General features: G+C 38.5%; 1 protein-coding gene across 3 annotated transcripts; it reads right to left on the reverse strand.

The window, feature by feature from the left end:
• Nucleotides 1-5,647: 5,647 nt before the first annotated feature.
• Nucleotides 5,648-18,442, reverse strand: LOC143337653 (leukemia inhibitory factor receptor-like). 3 transcript variants are annotated; one of them, XM_076757317.1, is made up of 18 exons: nucleotides 18,378-18,442; nucleotides 18,044-18,247; nucleotides 16,031-16,182; nucleotides 15,771-15,924; nucleotides 15,372-15,644; nucleotides 15,144-15,270; nucleotides 13,027-13,163; nucleotides 12,765-12,910; nucleotides 12,509-12,662; nucleotides 12,355-12,416; nucleotides 11,805-12,033; nucleotides 10,089-10,280; nucleotides 9,891-9,992; nucleotides 9,631-9,795; nucleotides 8,514-8,642; nucleotides 8,279-8,372; nucleotides 8,089-8,155; nucleotides 5,648-7,215 (listed from the first exon to the last, which is right to left on the reverse strand). In XM_076757317.1, the coding sequence occupies exons 2-18, from the start codon at nucleotides 18,111-18,113 to the stop codon at nucleotides 6,733-6,735; spliced, it is 2,736 nt and encodes a 911-aa protein (XP_076613432.1). In that variant the 5' UTR covers nucleotides 18,114-18,247; nucleotides 18,378-18,442; the 3' UTR covers nucleotides 5,648-6,732. The 3 variants fall into 3 exon arrangements, with proteins under 3 accessions (XP_076613432.1, XP_076613434.1, XP_076613433.1); XM_076757319.1 differs by lacking the exons at nucleotides 15,144-15,270; nucleotides 15,372-15,644 and having other exon boundaries at nucleotides 15,824-15,924; nucleotides 18,044-18,428; XM_076757318.1 differs by lacking the exons at nucleotides 16,031-16,182; nucleotides 18,044-18,247; nucleotides 18,378-18,442 and having other exon boundaries at nucleotides 15,787-15,846.
• Between the last annotated feature and the right edge of the window lie 4,998 nt (nucleotides 18,443-23,440).

Raw genomic sequence — 23,440 nt, forward strand, 5'->3', positions numbered from 1 at the left:
GAAGCCATGTCACATGATTGATTTTCAGCCCCACCCCCCGTTTCCCAACCACCAACCCCAGTATCCCATACTCCACCAATGCCCCGTCACCTGTCTGCAGTCTGCTCTCTCTCCAGAGGGGGTGCAGGTGAACCACCAGCTCAATCTTACTTCTATACCCACTTCTGATACCCACTCTGAACGATTTCCTGAAGGACTTCCTTAACCGTTTCATTTTCATATGTCTGGATGATATCCTGATTTTCTCGCCCTATCTCTCTCTGAGCATGTCTCCCATGTATGCCAGGTGCTGCTGTGGCTACTGGAGAACAAGCTGTTTGCCAAGGCAGAGGAGTGTGAATTTCACCTGCCGTCTATCAGTTTCTTTGGTTAGGTTTAACTTTACAATTATCATCCTGAATCCCGCAATATTAAGCCTCACCAGTATGTCTTTACAGACTCTTTCCACAGTCCTGAGACCATCCTGCCATCCTCCTGCATGATCAGAGCTATAATCTGGGACATCGAATCCCAGATCCAGCAGGCGATCCAGCAGGCGATCCAGCAGGCGATCCAGCAGGTACCAGTCCTCCTAATTGCACCTTTGTTCCTGAAGTGATCTCAAGTGTTGCATTGGGTCCACACACTGATTATTGACCAATTCAGTAAAACTGCTCACCTTGTGGCTCTTCCCAGGCTCCCCACTGCCATAAAGACACTAACATGGCCTGTATGGCATCCCTGCACATATTGTCTCAGACCGGGAACCCCAATTCATCTTGCAGGTATGGAAAGTTTTTTGTCATGCGTTAGGAGCCACTTGCATCTGGTTTTCATCCACAGTCTAATGGTCAATCAGAGAGTGCAAATCAAGAACTCTAAGCCGTGCTTCACTGTGTTACGTCCACTAATCCCTCTCTTTCAAGTTCACATCTTCCCTGGATCGAATACGCCCATAACTCCATGACCAGCGCAGCAACCAGGCTCTCCACACTCAAGGCATCACTGGGATACCAGCTACTACTGTTTCTTAGCCGAGAGGGGGAGATTGCTGTCCCATCAGTACAACATCACCTACACTGCTGTTACATGGTGTGGAAGATCACCCACACAGTTCTGCTACGCTCTATGGATCTAAACAAGAAGCATGCCAACAAGCATTGAATCCCTGCTCCAGCTGACCAACCAGGTCAGAAAGTTTGGCTGGCTTCAAAAAATATCCCATTAAAAACTGACTACTTTGGCCCATTTTTGAGGTTGACACTGCAGTTAAAGTCCATGTGAGTGCATCCTACTTTCCATGTCTCTCAACTTAAACCAGTTTTCCCTAGTCCTCTATGCAACAAATAACCAAGGAGTGTGTGTGTGTGCGTGCGTGCGTGTGTGTGTGTGTGTGTGTGTGTGTGTGTGTGTGTGTGTGTGTGTGATGACTGTGTGTTTACTTTGGCTGGGCAAAGTAATTACAGTTCTTAGAGTAATTGGAGCAGTCAGCATAAGTCGCCTGTGGGAGATATGTTCACTGTCTATCTCAGAAGGAGATGAGGAGAGATCAGTTTGATCACAAAATTAAAAACATGTTTTGTTCAGTGTCATGTTTGTGATTGTTGAAACTTAATGTTAATTTCTGACACCCTGGTGTCAATCTCATGTTGGACTTCTGATGGACATTGTGTCAGAGTAAATGTTTGTCTCACACGCCCACAATAATAACATGCTGTTGTTTTGCAGGTATAATGTTTATCATGGTCACCATTTTAGTTTAGTGTATTGGCATGGTAACATTTACTAACTGATGCTAAACACAAATGAAGCTGAGGCTAATTTGCTTTTGCAGGTATTTAGATTTACATAAACCAAAGTGGTGGACAAATTGAAACTTGACCTGATGATGGCACTAGATGAAAGGTCAGAGCTTGGCAGAGGTTGTTACAATTCATCCTGAGGGGAACATATGGAAAAACCTGAACCAAAATCATATTTCCAATAGTGGTTGACACATTTCATCTGACCTAAAGTGTTACACTAACCAACACGACCTTCTTTACAGGCTTCAGCACTAGTGTGGCTAAAAAGTAGTAGTAGTCATACTTTCACCAATAATAACAATAACATGATACTGTAAGGTCCATGCCGGTTGCCTGGCAACCTCACAGTGATGACAAGGTGACAAAGTGACTGCGCCCATGCAAGAAGTATTCTGAGTTTGACCAGTCCAGTGTCAAAGTGCAGCATACTGTGTGCTAGACTGTAAACTGACTTTTGAATGGAAACACAGCACAGGAAGCCGGTCCATCTCACACAGCAGATATTGACTTGACTCTGAGGTATTTGGCTGTTAGGGGCAAGAATCCACTGAGTGTTATGGAAAAAAAATCTCACTCTCACATCTGAAAGTTATCAGCTGCCATGACATCATCTGAATAAAAAGGCATGATGACATTATACTGTGCAAGAGACAGAGAGAAAGGGAGACATAGACAGACTACAAGAGAAAAGTTGAGACTGAAAGTGTTAAATATTTGAAAACACTTAAAAACATCCAAGCAGAATGTCATTTTATACTGCACATGTTTCTAATACAACAGTATAGCAACAAAATGAAAGGAGCACTGTACAGGCTTTACGAGTATGTGGAATAATGACTGAACACAAAGGAACATCACATAAACCTGCAGGAAAGGTGGAGATTTTTAGTACTCACATACCCATATGTGTGTTGAAAGAGTTACTAGTGGCTGTAATCAATTATTCTTACTTGCTGTTAAGTGTTCTAAAACTTATTTTGTTTGCCACAACAGACCTGGTGCATTAATCCAACTTTTTTTTTTTTTTTTCCAAGTTTCCAAGTGTGCAGTTTACCGAATCCAATAAAATATGAGGCATTTCTTATTGTCAGCAAATCCCATGAGGTCAATGGTTGTCCCAAAACACATCCATGAGTCATACTGTTGCACTGGGTGACATGTTCCTTCATAACCATGACCACGTCATGCAGTAGTTTATTTTGACTCAATCCCATATGCACCGTCCTGCTGCCCCAATATACTCACTAGAGCACCAAATGTAGATAATCCGTCACTGACAATACTCTCCAACAAATTGACTATTTCCTCTTATTTGACTGAAATTGCAAAAATCTACAGTGCCCAGCTGTTTTTAAAATTAAAATGATTTTGAAATGATTGAGGGTACAGCCTTTTAGATTAATTGATAAAACAACTGCATAAATAGTAATTGGAATAATGTTGTTACATATTCTCGTGCCCAGTGGATCTTTTCTAACAATCGTCCTAACAATCGAGCTGTATCCTCGTTGTATTTATATATGTGGTGGAAGTGGTGGAACAAGTGGTGGAAGAAGCAGTCGGTGACATAAAATGGAAACTTATACAGTATCAGTACCTCAGAATTGCCCTTGAAGGTCAAGAGTGTAGTATTTAGGTGGATTTATTGGCAGAAATTTAATATAATATTCAAAGCTATGCTTTCATTAGTGAAGCTATAGTATAGCTCATTACTGTAATGAGTTCATTATGTCCACAGAGGCAGTGGGTCCTCCTCCACAGAGTCCACCGTGTTGCACTCCCATGTTTCTATAAACCAAACACTGGCTTTTCAAGAACCCCTTTTGCATTTGTCTTGGCCACTGTAGAGAAGCGTGAGGAAAGGAATGCTCAGTTGGTTGCAGTCTGCAACCTTAACACTAGATGCCACTAAATACCACACACTGGGCCTTTAAGAACAGTACTTATTTACTTTCTGCCCCTGAACCACACTGTAACAGCTCAGTCACAGGCCACACTGAATCATGTAATCAGTAATGTAGTGCTAGCACCCTCTAGTGTTCAATACAGAAATCGTTGCATATCCATTATGATAGTTAAATAAAAAAATACTTAATATATACCTATTTTCTGTTTCCGTGACAAAGGCTATCAGATGTTTATTGGAGAAGCTCAGCAGATATTTCAACAAACTGGAAAATCAGCTGATGATCCCATGAAGAGTCTGAGGAAACTGGCAGGATTTAATGATGTGGAGATTTTACTTGAGTGAATTATTGATTCAAAGACAACTGTATCAAGCAAGGTATGATTACTGTGGGATGATGGAATAAATGGTATTAACATAAGTATGTCTTATTTAGAAAAAAGACGAATGGAGCAAAATGTTTCCAAATGAGCCATATAATATAAAACACTTTCCCTATAAATGTATTCATCTCCATTGAAAGTTTCCCTGCTTAATTGCTTTACAGCATTGAAAAATGGCCCTTTAATGTCACAGTTCACAGATATTTGTAAAGTGATCAAAATTAATTACAAATCCAGAATACAAACTGCATATTCATATTTGTAAGTATTCACCCCCATAATAGGACACATCTAACTAATCACATCATCATGTTGCAGTCAGCTGGTTATAGAAGTCACATTATTGATTAAATTAAGATCACCTGTGTTTCACCCAGGGGTCTTAGTTGACTGAAGTATAGATACACCTGTATCTGTAATACAATATCTCTGTATCTGTAGTATAAATACAAATGTATCTGTAGTTTAAATGTGCCATTATCTGTAGTGCAGTACCTCTGTAGTACCATCTGTAGTATAATATACACCTGTATCTATAGTGTAAATACACCTGTATCTGTTGTATGAATGCATCTGTATCTGAAAAGCATAAGTCAGGGGCATAGATGCAAAATTATTTCCAAGTCAACACCCCTTAGTATCATTAAGAAATTTGAAGAGTATGACACAGATTTAGCCTCCATGTAGTTCAAGAATGTGAATTACAGCAACAGTTGGTCGGCTGCATCACCATTTGCAGCCATACATTATAAAACGTGGACATAATCTGCATGATGTCACCCATAGGTTTCTGAAGAGCCACCATCACACTCAGTGACAGTGACCATCACCATCTCTGCAGATGGTGCAGTTTAGACGGGCCAAATGAAGCCTGGTTGCTGAAACCTAGCAGCCAGCTGTTACTCAGTAAACTGGCCATGCCCGTAATGATCCATAACTTTAAACCTGAATCTAATTTAATTGGATGATTGAAAATTTCAGTCCCTGCATAGTTGTCATAGAAGGTGAAATTAGCTTTCAGGACCAAAACTCCTTTTTTGTACAGGGCAGTAAACCTGTTTATTTCAGCTAAAAAGATGGGTATTTTAATATAGGATTCTATGGGGATTGACTTGCTTTTAGAGCCAGCCTCAAGTAGCCATTTGAGGAGCTGCAGTTTTTGGGACTTCACATTGGCTTCATTTTTCATTATAGAAATACTTGGTTCATAAGTAGAAGGTGTCTCAATGAACACCCCTCCCCCTCTCCTAATTGTTTGTATTATTTCATATTTTATGTAGTCAGCTGATATATACTGTATGTACAGGGTATACAATATACATTCCTGTGAATAGGATTAACCATTTGAGCAATGTTTTAGCTTCAGCTTTTCCATTTTCCAATCCATTTTATGTCATTTCAGGGTACCAAAATACTCTGAATGCAAGTTACACATGTCTCATCTGACCACTGTGATTCACAAAGAATTCATTATGACAGTTGCATGGATTTACGGTTTTGCTTTATAGAAGGATTTATTGTATTTGAAACTTAGAAGTAGAAGAGACATAGATACCAAAATTAGGACAGGAAGGTTTTACCCATACAGGAGTTAAAATGTTAAAGGCCTTCTTGTAATTTATTTACACATATATAATCACACTGCATTGGCAAAAAACCTCAGGAAAAACATTACAGTGAAGATTGTATTTTGCTTCATCAGTCAATCATGAAACAACAAGGTTATTGAAGCTATTCTACAATCTGACATTCTCTTCTGCTCAAGTATATTGGCCCCTTAAATGACTTTGCTAAGGTTAAATGCCTGGGAGAACTGAAGGTGCCTTTTTGATGAGAGGTGAAATATCTTAAAGAACCTAAAGCCATGCTTGCAGCAGCTAGCAACAGCAGTGCGTGAAGATTAATGGTCATGTCAGCATGCTAACATGCTCATAATGACAATGAAAGCATTCTAACACACAAAATAGAAAAAAATGAAAAAAAGTTTGGGAATCAGAGTTATTCTAATTCATCCTCTGGGATCATGAATGTCTGTATTAAATTTCACAATCACAATCTTTACAATAGATTTTTCATTAAAAAAACAAAATATCTGCCTCTTGGTGGTGGTACATGAAAAGTTAAAGGATCATCAAAGTCTCCAGCATCATGAGAATTTATCCCTAATGGGCTTTGAATGGGTAGTGTTTCTAAATTTCATTGCAAACCATCCACTAGCTGTGAGTTATTTCAGAGTACACCAAAGTAGTGGACAGACAGACATGGTCATCCCTAAAGCTATGCCTTTAGCATGGCTAAAATATGTTTGAAATAACATTGTAATGTGTAAATATGTACAAATAATAATAAAAATTCTGTTCACCAAATTAATTTTCAATATCTGTTTTTTGGCAGAATTTTCATTTTCACCATCGCACACACCATCATGTGGATCAGGAGGTAGAGTGGGTCATCCACCAATTAAATGGTCTCCTCCAGGGTGCATGTCAAAGTGTCCTTGGGCAAGATACTGAAACCCAAATTGCTCCCACTGCTGTGTGTGTGTGTGTGTGTGTGTGTGTGTGTGTGTGTGTGTGAGAATGGGTGAATGTGGTATGTGTCGTAAAGCACTTCGAGTGGTCAACAGTGCAGTTTACTATACTGGCTGTGCATGCATCAGCTACTTTGAAGCTGACTGTGGTAATAAAATATAAGTGGAGACCCCCGACATAGGACTTTCTGGATCCTCTGTTGTCTGGTTTACAGTAAAGGTTTCTGCGGTAGTCTGAGGTTGGTATCCGCTGGAGCTTCTGTGTATATGTGTGCCCTCATGAAGCTCTGGACCAGAGTTGGACTGATGATCCCTAGACTGTATTATCAGGTCGTATGATGGGTTAGGAAATACACTTCTGCTTTTGAATAGAGAAGATGGTAACCCCAACTGAGATCCGTTGGCTGTGATGGGATAAGTGAGTGGTGATGGGATGTACTTCTTCAAGGGCTGGTTGTAGTAACCTTTCACAGTTTGTGAAAAAACAAAAAACATGTTTTCCTGACTGACATAGCCATTCTCAAGTGCTACTGAGTTGCAATGCAGCTCTGAAACATCCACGATATCTGCTTCACTCTGATCCATGCAAAGAGGACGACAGCTTTTTCCATCCTTGAAAACAGAAAACACAAAAACATTCATAAAAAGATGTGTGGTAGTTGGGTGTGCATATAGTGGGAAAACTAAGCATTATTTTTACCAAATATGAAAGGGATATTTCACCAATTAAGTGTTACACTTCCATAAAGTTGGGGACTCAGACACAGTAAGATAAGACCAAATGCCTACAGCCATGTTATCTTAAACTGCTGAGGCAGTTGTGCTTAGAGCCAAATGCTAATGTCAACATGCTGATGTTTTGTAGGTAATGTCATGTTTACCATCTTAGTTGAGTGTGTTAGCATTTGCTAATAAGCACAAAACCCAATAAACGTTAGCATTGGACAAAATACAATTTTTAAGATGGCAATAGAGGAAAAATGAAGGGATCACCAAAGTTATCCCAATTTATGCTGTGTGGAACATGAACATCTATACAAAATCTCATTGCAATCCATCTAAAACTTGGTGGGATATTTCTGGGCCAAAGTGATGGACCAACAGATGCACACTGCCATCCATGGCAGAGTCACACAGCTAGCATGGCTAAAAAAGAATGTTCGAAATCAAAGCATCAGAAGCAGAGATATATTGGCTGTATATATTTAAGTGTTGATAATCAGTCAGGCTCCAAAACCACGGAGACCACACTTCCCATAATGCCACTGAATGGCATCTGTGACTTGGACAGATACCAATGCCCACATCTAACAAACTACAACTACTTTCAAGACTTATCCATGACAGTGCTGATGACATTCTTGTGACATCATCGGGGCTGCTTCATCACACTACAAAGGTCCCTCCAGAGCAATACAAGATATTTTACAATTGACAAGCAAAATTAGTGGAGTGCTCCTTTAAGACACAGTCATGAGAACCTACCGGTGATGTTAACCATTCATCCGTCAACACTGGCTTTGGGATTGAAGGATAGACTTTCTGTTTGATACTGTTGGATGTAAGAATACATGAAAACAAATCACAAATGAAGGTCTGGCAACAACAGGCACTCATTCAAATGGCACCATCTGAGTACAATCAGAGGCAACATCAAAATTGGTTACTTGCTTACCATGTCCAGTGTCTGTAGCAAAGGATAGTGATGAGGGAAAGGAGACTAAAAACAGTGACCAGGCATATGATGACAGGCTTGACCAAGTTATCAGCTGTTGAGTTAAGACACACAGTCCAATTGAAAAACAGAAGGAAATCAAACCAAATAACAAATACATGATTCGATTTAATGAAGAAAATTGATTTGCCCACATGCAAAAATAGTGGTTTGAAATGAAAAAGAATCAACATACTCAGTGAATTCAAAGTGACAGTAGTGGATGTAGTGCCACATTCTCCAACTGCAGTCTGTGCCTTCATTGTGAATGTGTAGGAACTGATATTGAGATTTCTTGCGGTCAGGTTGGTGGCCTCAGGATTGTCTAAACCAAGAGAAGGAGATTAGTGTCACTAACATCCTGACGAACCTTCAACGTCACAATTTAACACTAAGAAAGAGTGCAATAAGTACTAATACTTAGTTTACTATGTAAGTAGCATACAGCCATATAATAAATGATTCATAATGCACTGTAATGTAGTTTTATGCAGTTTCAACGAAATTTAAGTGCTTACTAATGTACAGTATTTGTTAACAATTATAACCTCTATGATGACACATTTGTCATTTATTATCTGTTTATACAGCAGCCTGCACTTAAGTTAACAAGAGGATTTATAGTTGTTGACAAATACATTAATAAACACATCATTGCCCAGTAGTATCTAAAGTGTCTAAAACTGTCTCCACATTGAGAAAACTACAGCATTAAAATGCTCTTACATTTCCTCCTTTGCCAATGGCCATGGTATATATACTTTTACTTAAGTAAAGGATCTGAATACTTCTTCAACCACTGAAAGTAAATAACTATAATGAATAACATGCAACAGGATTCATGTCCAGCTCTGCATATCCTGAATCACATGCTTTGTATGCATTTCGTGGATACACGTTTCATAGATTTCAGTTCACATTAGTATTTATGAGGCTGTACATTCAATATTAAAAAGTAACTTAACTGCCATCAATGGTTGAAATTTTTATGTCTGTTGCACCTTTGACTATATCCAGTATTACTGATCGGTGTGGTTGGGAGCTCTGTTTCACCTGGAACCACATCCTACTGTAATGCCACGGTGTACTGACACATGCTATCATACACTTCTATGTCACTGCAGCAAGGTGACCGTGTTAAATCTCTAGAAGTCAGTGAAACTTTTCCAACTGGTACTAAATTGCTTTATTAAAGTCCTGATTTTATTTATCCATACTAGCAGGTTTGGTAGGTGAGAGAGAGAGAGAGTATATATATGCTTCATAGCATCATTTGTTGCCTATCATCAGATAATAACTGGGTGTCACAATACCTGAGTGGAAACTGATGATTATTTTGTTGTTGTTGTCCAAACAATACAGAACATAGCCTTGGATGAAAGCCGACTGTTGTCTTAGATCTATAGGGTCCCAGGATACCTCAACATCTGAATCCCGCTGTTTCCATTCCAATGATTTAAACAGGCCATCTTCTATTCCTGGCAACATAGGTGAAATACTGTTGATCACATTATTTTCTGGACTGACAAATTTATTAAGCAAACAGTGCGCCACACTGACAATCCAAACCTACTTTTCTCACTGACATAACCTTCTCTTCTTTCTAGTAGCACTGGAGCTCCTTGGGTGCAGGCATATAGCGATAATGAGTACCTCACTCCATCATTTAAACTTTCTGTGTTGGAGAAAAAGCAAAAGAGACGTTTTGTTGCATAAGAAAATGCAATGTGACATAGGTGCAACTGTTTTGTTGGCAAAGAATAAGACTTACTTGAACATATTCTGGCATTGGTTTCATTTGGATGCATTTTCAGCCACTCCATCTTGCACTCCTTTATGGTAGGACACCAATCTACTATGTAGCCACAGCTTGCTGTAGGACTGGAGGACCAGGACAGGTTGAAGCAACCATTGCTGCCAATGATCCAGGAAGTGTCCACTCTTTCTACACTGTCTGAAGATTCTGTGAAAGTTTACAGAGTTTACAGGAACATATAGCTGCAGGTCACGTGGACATTATTTGTCACAGAGAAGATCACAATATCTTAAAAGCATCCTACAATTCCCTAAATGTCTTTGATACAAACCTCCTTGTATCAAGCATAAAAAGACCAAAGTTTTGCTAATCACATCCTCAGTGATGAATAATGAAAAAATGTTGGAATGTTGGTTTTCAGATCTTACTGTGAAGTAAGTACTCTTTCACTGGATGTTTCACTTTCATCAATTATGACTGTTACTTTACTATATTTGTTAACTGCAATTCACCATATGCTTTGCCACAATTAAAGTCAAATAAGCAGTTACACATCAAAAGATATACACTAAATACTATTGTAATCTCGAAAGAACCACATTTCAAAAACAGCTTGTTTGCATGTAAGTGCTTGTTTTGACTGTTTTTGATCTTTAGACATGATGAACTGTTGCATATTGGAACTCTAGATTCAATGAACATAAGCATAGCCCACTTTTTTTTAATGAATGACATCTTGAAATAGATTTGGGCCGTCACTTCAGCAAGGAGATCCCTCAGAACAGGCAGTACCAGGGGCAAATTCTAGAGAGCATGCAACAGTTTTCTGTCCGCTGACTCCATAAAAAGTGCTTCACTGAAGGATGTGTGAAAACTGATATCTCTCTCCAAAGTCCTGGAGAAGTCCTTTGGTGGCCGGAATATGGCTGGCAGACTGACATGGAGGGGTTCCTCACCCTGTTGCACGGGAGCCTTGTAATCATAATCAGACACCAGGGGAGATAGGAGAACCAGGAGAAGATCCTGAGATGGAGGGAGTCGGGCTGTCTTACTCATGCCCACCGTCTGGGTTCTTTTCCGAAGTGACTGGGAAGTCACCTCTGATTAGTCTCCTCCTCCAAAGGGATGGAGGACGAGACTATGATTAGGGTATAATTAAGACTTTATAGCCTCTCTTCAGGTAAAACTTTAATACTGCAACACTCTTGCCTTTGCAAAGTGAGAAATCTGACAGAATCAAGTCCCTATCTCTCCCTGTCAGCCCATTCTGGACTGCTTCAATGCATTTGCCATAAAGGTGAGAATATGACTTCAAATTTAGGGGTTGCTGGTTTGACCACATAGTTGCTAGTGACTGCTTCCTTGACTGCAGTTAGCCTACCATACATAAGGATCTGCAACAGGCCACTGTACAGTGCACAGTGACAGAACAGAAAATCTGTGCACATGTGCAAGGATACACCCTAAAGCAACATCTCTAAGAGGGCAAAGGCTACACGAAATAGAAGAGTTCTACACTTTATTGGACATGCACATGGACTTCAGTGTTTCTTAAACAAAGATGCACATGAAAATCATTTTTCTTTTTCTATGAATAGGCTATTAAATCTTCACGTCTTCAAAATAAATTATTTATAAGGGTATTAACTGACATCTTGTTTTGTAGCCCCTTTTCAGGATTACGGCCTATATTCTTCCCTAACTCTATGTGCAGCTCTGTTAGCTTAATACCTGGATTGAGGCCGGGGATGGTGATGGTTGATGGGGATGAGCTGCCGTTTATATTCCAAGCTGTAACTGTGACAAGATAGTCTAGAGTCGTGTCCAGACTGAGCTGAGCTGAGCTCAGTCTGTGCTCGTTCTTAAGTTTGACTCTTTCTTGTCGTTCTCTCTCTGTGGTCTTTGCCCATGTTACTTCATAGATTTTGATATCACCATGACTTTGGTTGGCCAGTGGTATCTGCAGAAAGGTAACATCAGGACATAAGCTTACCTGGCAAAGCACATGTATGTAGATCATGCCCTTATCAACACTATTTCATAATCATGCACCCTGTATAAAGAGTTTATAAGTCATCACTTATATCTTCATCAATGGTAAAGAAATAATTTTCTTATCATTTACAGATTAGTTTTAAGCCATTAATGAGAACAACTTATAACTGATCTATTATGCATTCATGAATGATTTACTATGCATAAATAAAGGCATTACTTGCAATTTATAAGGGCTTTGTAAAGAGAAGCTTAATATAAAGTGGTTCCCACTCATCTGACTTACTTTCCAAATGATTATAGTTTGGGTACCCTTCAGCTGCATCCACACATCAAGAGCATCTGGAACTGTGAGACAAATCAGTGTTCAGAAAATGTAAACAGTATCTATTAAAGTGCAGATATCATTTAAAAGTCTGTTTGGTTTTATCAATACTTGCCATCACTCTTTGTCAGAAAGTTGATGCTTGTGCTCCAGTCACTCCATTTCCAGAAATGTTGCGTTGTTCCACATCGTACTGTCACATTATATGTCCAATGCGGTATCAAATCATTCAAAACTGAAAAATCAAGGCCAACTCCAAAGCTTTCCCTCTGGGAACACAATATGGGTAAAAATGATGTAAGTGTAGATCAGAAAATGATTTGAATTTAAAAACCTGGCAATATCTCATCTTCCTTCCTTTGTGAACTCACAATGGTATTTCTTTCACCATGACTAACTTTTACTTGGCACGTTATATTGAGATTATTGTACTGTTGAACTGTCCACTCCCACTCCAGGGTGACATTTCTGGCATTCACAGATGAAACTGTCATTCCCTTCGGAGCAATCATGTGCACTGAAATAAAAGACAAAAAACAATCACCTGCATTTAATTATTAAAAAGAGATATCAATAGCCAAAAGAACATTTTAGCACATAAAATGTGATTTTTTTTTCTAAACAAAGACATACCTCTTTTAGTGAGGTCTGCATAGTCTGAGAGCTCCACCTTCCCAAGATTATTTTGTGCTGTTAATGTCCAATTTCTCTCCCCAACATCTACTTTCACTTCCATCTTGCATCTCCCCATAGACCCATTTTCACATAAGCTGAAATGCAAATGGAAAGAAAATATATCTTTTAGGTTAATACGTAGATGCTTTTTTTTTTTTTATCTCAAACATGGATAAATGAAATACTATGAATTTAACATTTGTAAGCAACTGAACCATTAAACTGAATAAACACTGAATACATAATACATGTTAAATGTCGAAATATAAATTAGAATAATGCTTTGGCAGGTTATGTTCTAAATATAAATACCACCGAATTTATGCCATTGACATATTTTACTTTGAAAACCATCTGTCTGAATTCATGTGATTTAAATTTCTTTCTTCTTCTTCTTTAACATTTCCAGAAGGTAATTCCAAGTGTTTAAGGTTTCCAGTCACTCTTTGAACTTCTCTTTCTTGGATCATGTGACTGAAAAATATAACTGATAGGACAAAGGTCTGATCAAGGCCATTCAGGCTTGACAAATCTATATAAGAAGGTGGAGTGGATGGATGAAACAAACAAACACAGGTCTTTTCACTCAGGAGACTACTCTTTATGTCCTGTGTGAAACCAGGTAAGTGTTGATTTTTTTTTAAAACTTTCATGCTTAAGTTATGTAATGTTCATGAGAGTAATGTTTTTAAGCCAAACCATGTTTTGTTTTTGTTTTTTTTTTCTAAACTTAACCAAGTACTTTTGTTGTTTAAACTAAGCCAAGTAGTTTTGGGCTATAAACCTAAGGAAACTGCGACCATTTCACAACGTTAAGTATGTGCTGACAAAGGTCTGGTATGACAAAGGTCGGATTTGAGCTGAAAACAAGCACATGGCGACCATTTCAAAATGTTAAACACATGACAACAAAGGTGATATTGCTGGTATTCAGTTGATTTAGTATGAGGATGTTGGTTGGTCAATTAACCTTTGGTCCAGACTGAAATGTCTTAACAAATTTTGAATGGATTGCCAGGAAATATTGTAAAGATATTCAAGTTCCTTGCTGTATGAAGTGGAATAGCTTTGGTGATCCCTTAACTTTTCATCAAAATTATAATTTTTCCAGTACTTTGGTTTACGACCAACACACTAAACTAAGATGAACATGATAAACATGATAACTACTAAACATCAGCATGTTAGCATTTTCAGCGTGAGCATGTTTGCATGCTGATGCTAGCATTTATCTCAAAGAACCAAGTACATCCTGAGCTGCTGGCATGACTGTAGACTCTTTATATATTGTACGCTTTACTTCTATATTGGAAAGTTTTATTTTACATCTAAATTGCTGAACCCTAAGAAAAATTTTAAATTAAAAATTAAAAAAAATGTAAATGTTTTTTTTTTTTTTAATTGCACAGCTTGAAAATACCTGGATATTTAAAAGAGGGGAATTCGAAATATTTAAATCCAGATAGATGGTTTTCAAAATAAAATATTTCAATGCTTGAAAATTTGTAGCATTTGAATTTCTGCATTAAAGGGGAGCTCCAGCAATTTTCCACTTCAAAGTCTATTTCTAGGTCTTGGGGAGTACTACTGCATAAGTGAAAGTAGTTGTATAAAGCCCTTTGTGTCTCCAGAGGGAGCTGTGTGAAGTCTGATGAATGCCCACAAGTGATGTCATTTGAGTCAATGTCAGTTGGAGCTGAAGACTGAAATTGGACAAGGCTAAAAAAGCATAAGCACTTAGAAGTACCATGACCTGGATGAATGAAAATTTTCACAGAGAAGTCTGAAAAGGGTCTGGCTTACTCTGTATCCCACTCCTCATGTCTGCTGCAGGCTAGAGGCTCCAGGCTACATTAACCACTACCAGCATAACACACCTGAATCTCTGACTAAACTGTTGCTCATGAGTTTGACAATGTGTTAGGAGTGCAATGCTAAATCCATGGAGTACTCTTTCAAGTATTAGGTAGTGATTACATTTCACAATTATGTATTCAGTTGCTGATAAAGATTCAAAACCTGACATCCCTTCTTGCTTCCAAATTCCAAATACATCAGGTATGGTTTTATTATACCTTCCAAGTAGCTGATAAACTGTTGGATTCTTGAGCAACAAGTGTGTGTTTCTTCCTACTGTCCAGTGACATTCAACTGACTCCAGATTTTGGGTTTCACACTGAAGATCCCTGTCACCAGGTGGGTCTGAGTCATGGCAAGCATAAAAAAGGAACATTCAACATTTATTGACAAGTATTTAAGACTACGAAATCACAAAATTCCACACCATATTAAGTCATACTTACAGCCAATGTAAGCACAAGCCCCATTGTTGGATGTGTTTGTTTCACATATTACATTAGTGCAACTGTCTTTTGATGCTTGTTTTAGGGGGACAGTCAAGGTATATGTCTGATTGCTGATCTTGGTAGTGTTCATATTAGAATCATTATAACCCATCAGATACATTTTGTTGAAAATTTGCCCCGCCGGCAGAATGCAGCAGAAGGTGACTCTACTGCCAACCTTAAGCACTCTGTCCCATGGAAAAACCTGTGGCCTTTTTGAGTTTTCTATCCCTGCAAAAGCATAATGAGAACAGACAATAAACATCAGAAGGAGTGTCATGACTGTTGAATGTGTTAGAATGATGGTTTGAATATTTTTTGCAATCAAATATGAAGCTAAGCAATTTTAGTATCCACCAGGAAGAGTCTGAACTTGTTTCCATGGGCTTGTATCATTTTTGCATCGGCACCTGAGCCTGACTGAATGGTAAGCACACTCCAATGGCAAATGGGACATCCAGTTCCATGAGTGGGTAGATCCTATCTGGTCAGGTATTACAGCAACTTCCTCCTAAAAGATTTTCATAACCAAATTAGAGGTATGTTTGTTTTGCTTTTCCAAAAGTTGGTTAGGTTATTGTTATTGAAGTCAGAAACGATGGCGTATGAACTCGTACATAATGTACTTGCTTGTCCGCTGTGAGGACCACCAGCTCATACATCAACACATCATCTAATGCAGAGCAGAAAGGGTCGTCTTCCCATGTTAACAGGATCATCTTGCCAGAGCTGGTAAGAGTCAGATTCTGAGGTCCATAATGCAAGACACCTGAGGAAAAGGAATCAGAATACATTTTAAAAGACCTTCTTCATCCTGTCCAGCAAAGAGACACAGAATGAAGAGAAAATCATCAGCTGTACAGACAGTGGTACAACAGTACTCCTGATGGCTCTACTAGGACACTGTATGGCCTTATTTCATGTTTCAAGTGGAATCACATAGTTGGCTTAGGCATAGGTTCACAAGTTTATTGCCAATAACACATTTTAAAAATCACTTTTTCCAACATTTGAATATAATTCTTAAAAAAGATATCTAAAAATATTTTTTTTAAAACATTCTATTATCATTAGCAGTCCCATTGTTCTCATGTTGAAGTATTTACTGTACATTATATCACAGAATTTATAAGCAGTAATATAAACAGCTTATGACACACAACAATAGACTATAAGCAGACATGAAGACCATTTAAGTGTTTATGTATGAGCCAACAATAAAAACTTTTATTTACAAATACCTAGTCTTCACTTTGAGGGTTAGGATTAGGGCTACTCCATCTGCTGATGGATGCCATAAGATGTAGCTGAAAGTCATTCACAGTTGGTGGTGCTAAAAGGTCAGTCTACATGATGATGTCAGTCTGAATGGAACACAATTTTCATGTTTTTTGCATTAATTTGAATGGCTAGGATAACTTATATATAATAGTTATGAACAACAATTTGAGAATGATTTGCAGACAGTAAATCTGAACTCCAATATACTGTATGTCAAAGCAGCGACGGTGAAAATGATGAAAAGGATGAAAAGGGAGAGATGGTGCCTGGATGCAGGCTAGAGATGTGACCCATGACCAGTTCATCATAGTTTAAAATGCAGACCTGTGAGGACACAAACATTTCATAGAGGAGTCGGGCGAAGCCTAAACACAGATCTAGCTGCCCTAGCTGTCATTGTTGTCACTTCACTAATGAACCACAGAACTGTAGAATGAAATTAGGCTTCATGATCAAAGTAAGTTTTTATGTCACATCCTGATGCTCCCTCTCTCACTCGTCCAGATAAGCTCTCTCTGTCTCTGCTGATCAACTCAACCCATGTTGAACCCATTCATATGAGACGGCTATCATCCTGCTTCGCACTGTTAGCGAAGACTCCATTCTGCAGTGTACGCTTTACCAAAAGAGCTGAAAATCACACTGAATTATATAGATTCATTCTCATGCAAATTTCATCTCTCTATTTTTCCATAAGCTTCCCCCTCTCTCTTGATCACCCATGCACTCTGCTTTGTAATTCTCTCTCTCTCTTCTTCTCTCTTTATCCCTCTCTCTTTTGTCAGCAAGTCAGTTAAATAAAGTTAATGAAGGATTAATATCGCTGGATCACTTTCCATTCCTGGTTGCAAGCTAGTCAAGTAGCCTCCAACCCCAGTCTGGAGGAGGGTTGGTTTACGCGCTCACCCATTCAGATAGACCCCTGTTACAGGTTTGACCTGTGTCATCTTGTCGGTCTGAATGGGGTAATAGCCTCAGCTGTACTTTCTCATGTGTAATACACTGGCTACATCAGAAAACAGCTGTCCAGTTGGAGCAGAGTCGGATCTGTATGTGTGAACACATGCAGTTTCGTTACATGCTTGGGGATCTCTGCTATAAATGAGAAATTAGAAAGAGAAGCATAATCATACACTGAAAGGGTCATGGCTAAAAGTTTTCTTCTTCTTTTTTTGCATTTTACCAAAAACAATCTAGAAAATGTAAAGAAGTATAGAGACCATGGTCTTCTTTCAAAATCAGTATAATTTGCAATATAAATTCACTTGGAAATAGGTCAACATTCTTATGCTGTTAATACAGTATTGTATCAGATATTCTGACACTAAGTAAAAGGATGATATACTCACCATTTTCTTGGCCATTTCCATCTTGTGTGCTCTTGCAGAACAGTGAGACCAGTAATAACCATGTGATCATGATATTCCTCCGTACAGTGACTGTTTGTGGTCAATTGTTATTCCGATATGAGAAAGTTGTTGGCAAGTCTTCTTTAGCACTTTTATCATGGAAAAGACATCCCAAAAAAAACGTCCACTAATTACACCTGAAACCTGTGGAAATAAATGTCAGTTCACTTAGTGTCAAAATAATATCAGCTTCAATGATGAGCATATTCCCAATGTATTTTTAGAAGAATGAAAACTTCCATGAGCAGGTCCGACTGGTTGCTACGAATCTTACCCGGGGAATGAATTTAATTGGAAGGCTAAAAAGGCTTAGAATGAAACAGGAAAAAGTCATAGTGTCAAGTTACTCCCTGAAGCAACTCCCTTCAAAAGCAGCCAGCGATGTATTCTTGGAAAACTCATTTCCTGTTTGAACTCATAATGATTGTGAAATCGATGTGGACCTCAGTGCAGGAAATTGAGAGGCTGCTTTCTGGTAATCGTGAGTCACAGTGCCAGATCAGACATGCCTAACATGCAGTCAGAATGTTTTGATGCTTGGAAATGATGTTACAAAACTACTTTCAGTATTTCAGTGTGGTGGGAGTACATGAAGACAGTTTGAAAATTCTCTTCATTTATTTGGATGTTTTCTCATGGGTCACAGTACCAGCTGGACTGTAGAGAGAACCTTTACAACTCCTTGAAAATGTTCTCTTAAAACCCCCTCCCATTCCTGTAAAATTACTCTGAACTGCCTGTCCAAGGCATACACAGAGTAAATTGAAAGCGGTTCTTGAACCACTTGTGGTACATGAATGGTTTTGGTTTTTGAAAGGTTACACACTGACATTTTATCCCAAGTGCTACTGGTATTGAGTAATAGAAGTCTGAACACACTGAAGTAGTATTTTTTTCCCACCAGATTATATTGGGTTTTTTTTTTTTTGCAAATAGACACCTGCAGATGACTATATCTTGGCCTTATCAGCTGGAAAACACAAGGGGACCACAGCATGATGCCTTACCATAGCCCAAATTTAATCAAAATGGATAACAATACCTCAGAAAATGAATATTTTACGTTTTTGCTAATGGTATGTCGAGGCATTCTCCAAATAAGGCCATTTATTGGATTTATCTACACAAATATCTATATTTATATTCAGGAAATCTAAATTGTGGTTAACTATATTCATATTTAAGGTGTCTATTCCTACATCTTAGCTATATATCTCTAACTCTTCTTCTACTGTTCTTCTACTACAGCCACCTCATACACTACCACTCAGGTGTCACTATTGTTCTCTGAGACTAATTGATCCGCTTCCCTGTGTCCTGCCCTTATGTCTGTATTGGGTGCAAGTGTCAAGGCTGGTGTGCAATTAATGCTTGTGCAGTCATTATCTCAGTCTTAGCTGTTCTGTGTGTTTGTCTGAAGCTCACTTCTCTGGTCTGAGGGTACAGTCACCAGATCTGTTTGGACTCCCTTGAGATTTACAGGCTGAGCTTGCCTTGGACCAGCCCTTAGTTATGCTGTTATAGGATTAGAGTGTCAGGGGACTTCCAATGGTACACTGAGCTCCTCTGTTCTTCTATTCCTTTCCACACATTCATGTCCTACCAAGGCATGTTAGCTTCTTCCCTGTAGTTTCCGTGCTTTGTCGTCTCGCAGGTTCCCATGAATAGTCGTTGAACCAGGATTGTGAATTATAGCCACATATCCTGCCATGGCCCTGCCTGACATCCACTGCAACTGCTATTACAATTACAATGAGTCATTTGGCAGACGCTTTAATCCAAAGCGACGTACATATGATTCATTGATATGCCTAACCAATTATGAGCTAGACATCCAGAGATATAAACTTTTAAAATGGCAATAAAAAGTTAAAAAAGTACTTAAAAGGGGATTAAAACTGAAGCGATCAGTCAGCCTCACAGAATCTTATCAGTATATCAGTTATACTGTGAAGTCATTACTTAATATAAATGCAGATCTCAGTTTAGGTGCCATATTTTAGCTTTATCAGAGGTCAAAAATTAAGATTTGAAATTAAAAAGATCGAACTTAAAAATTAAAAAATTCAAAAAAGCTTAAAATTTAAAAATTAAAAAGAGGGTGAGAGAGAAAGTAAGACAGACAGTGATGGAGTCATATCTGTAACAACCAGGAAGGGCTGAAAAATAGCAGCTGATGAGGAGACTTCCCCCTGACCAAGTTATAATAAGTTCCTCTTAATTACATATGTCCACACACACACACACACACACACACACACACAGCAAAAGAATTTTCTTATTTCTCCAAAGTACACCAAGTTTATTCCCGCATCGACTATTTTTTCTATAGACAGGGCTCCTCTACCTGCTGTGAAATCCATTGAATACTCTGCTGTCGTTATTTCTGATCACGCTCCTCACATTTTAGACTTAACACTTTCACCTATTACTACAAAACAGTGGAAGTTTAACACAGGGCTATTAGCTATAGATGAGTTCTCTGATTATATTTAAAAAAAAAACAAAAACTGTTTTCCTTGAAAATAATAAGACTGAGTCCACATCGCCCTCTCTATTATGGGAAACATTAAAAGCAGTAATTAGGGAGATATTATATCATACAGCACACATATGGCTAAGAAAAATAAACAAAAACAGCAAGAGCTTATCGATTTAATCCTCAGCATAGATAGAGAATATTCATGCTCCCCCAGGCCAGAATTGTATGCTAAAAGGGTCAAATTACAATCTGATTATGACCTTCTCTCTACAAACAAAGCAGAGTACCTTTTAAGACGGACCAAAGGGACATACTTTAGATATGGTGATAAAGCTAGCCGTCTCCTCGCCCTCCAACTTAAACGTCAGTCTGCCTCAAAGTTTATATCACAAATATATGACTCCTCTCACTCCCTAACTACCAGCCCAGCTGAAATAAACTCCACCTTCACTTCCTATTATTCTAACCTGTATCAATCTGAACCCTCTGCAAGTAAGATTACAATGGATAATTTCCTGGATAACATTGATATACCTACCATAGATCCTCGTATCAAAGAGGAGTTGGAAAAGCCTATACAATTGGAAGAATTCATTTCTTGTCTTAAATTAATACAAAATAACAAGGCTCCAGGGCCGGATGGATTTCCGGTTGACTTTTATAAAAAGTTCTCCCACCAACTTGCTCCTTTGTTATTAGACATGTTTAATGATTCACTGAAGCAGGGCTCTCTATCACCAACTTTAAATCAGGCTTTAATCTTGCTCATTCCTAAGAAAGACAAGAACTTAGATGAATGTAGCAGCTGGAGACCGATAAGTTTATTAAATTCAGATGTAAAGATTTTAGCCAAAGTACTAGCATGCCGTTTGGACCCCTGTCTAACAGGTATAATTTCTTTAGATCAAACAGGGTTTGTTAGAGGTCGTCAACACATGCACACACACACAGACACACACACACACACACACACACACACACACACACACACACACACACACACACACGTAGGATCATGTGGCTGCTCAGATTCATGTCTATGTCTATTATGAAACTGTTTTCCTCTGTGTTTGGTCCTTCCAACCATTTTGAGTCCAATTTCCTAAGAGGAAAGGAGTAAATGGCAAAACAGAACTGATGTGTTAGTTGGGCTGCACATTTTCTGTATGGTTAGTCTTGCTGTTGTAATTAGTCCCAACAGGCATCAGGTACTGTTCATTACCTGACTAATGTGTAGACAGACAGCAGAGAGAGAAAAAAACAAGTCTGATGAACAGAATCAAACATTTGTTAAGCTAAACAGAGACAGTGTGAACAATAGACTTACATTAAGTCAGATGATAATGAAACATGAAGAAAAGATGAATGCTAATGTTACTTTGTGCCTGCTAGATGGGACAGTAACACATTAGCAAGACAATCACATAAAATGGCGATATGACAATCAGTAATTGATGATCAGTAATTTTGTGGTTTTCATAGAGGACTATGAATGCCTTGAATTTGTTGAAAAAAAGACTACTGGATGTTGGTTTAATCAGAACAGAGCCACTGATGTTGAGGCAAGTTAAAGAGTATGGTAAAATGTTTGATATCCCCAGTTTTGAAATCACACGTATGCTCATCAGACATTTAGCTCTTTAGGTCCAACAGGCTTCCAAAAATGGAGGGCATAAATGACACATCATGTTCCATGTGTTAAAATGGACCTTTACATATGGAACCATGATGACTGAAGGACAATTAAGTGCACTGTACCACTGTATCACTGTATCACTGTACCAGGGTTGGAAAAAGAGATCTAGTGCATCTTAAGTGACATGGGCATGCAGGATTAGGACCTTCCGTCTTGTGAAGTCTCCATCAAGTGGAAATGTGAACTGCTGTGGATCACTATATGCAATATCAGGCAGGAGACATTTCACAGAGGTCACACTTCACTATTAATTAGTAGCCCTCTGTGGGCGTGGGAAGGCAGAGAGATCTGGAGATATGGATCAGTTAATTTGTTCTCATGCTTTCGGCCTACTTTTATATTATCATTACATTAGAGTATGGTCCCCACCCAAGTGAAATGAAATTGTCATGTATTGAAAAATAAAGTGCTCTGTTGCTTACTGAATCACTGTATTTTTGTGGACATCTGACTCAAATGCACAAACTACGTTTTTACATTGTTAGAATGACATGAGAAATAATAAAACCAAAAGAGTTTCCGTGACATAGTGAAGCCAAAAGATCAATTTTTATCAAAGATATCAATTTGAGTTCGTAGTTGAAACAGAATTCTCTCCATTATGTATATATTGCCACTAACAACACCCTCGATGAGTATTTATCTTGTTTTGCACAGTGCAGCTCTTCTAGTTCACAAAGGTACATGGTTTTTAAATTAAAATAGATTTTCATCTTAAAAACTGCTTCCTGGATAGTTCTCCAAAATGGATCCACTGAGGGAGAGTTCCAGAAAATGTGAAAGTGGTTTGCCACTGTGCTTCCACAGTACCTTGGAATAGTTAGTCATGTGCTCTGGAGTACAGAAGAATTGAGTCACATTTTTCCAGCTGAATTCTCTCCAGGAGGGAGAGCTTGTCACTAACCATTGCTGTCTGCGGATCTTTAGTATTGTTGTGAAAATACCTTGTTTCCCATTTTGCTTTCATTCAGTTCAACTCAGTTTCATTTATATAGTGTCAAATCACAACAGAAGTTGTCTCATGACACTTTCTATGTGGAGTAGGTCAGGTAGGTGTTAATGTCAATGGAATGGTAAATGGACAGTATTTATATAGTGCATTTCTAGTCTGATGAGCACTCAAAAAACTTTTACAACACAAGTCTGCATTCACCCTTTC

Source organism: Chaetodon auriga, chromosome 19 (assembly GCF_051107435.1).
Source record: "Chaetodon auriga isolate fChaAug3 chromosome 19, fChaAug3.hap1, whole genome shotgun sequence".
Lineage (NCBI taxonomy): Eukaryota > Metazoa > Chordata > Actinopteri > Chaetodontiformes > Chaetodontidae > Chaetodon > Chaetodon auriga.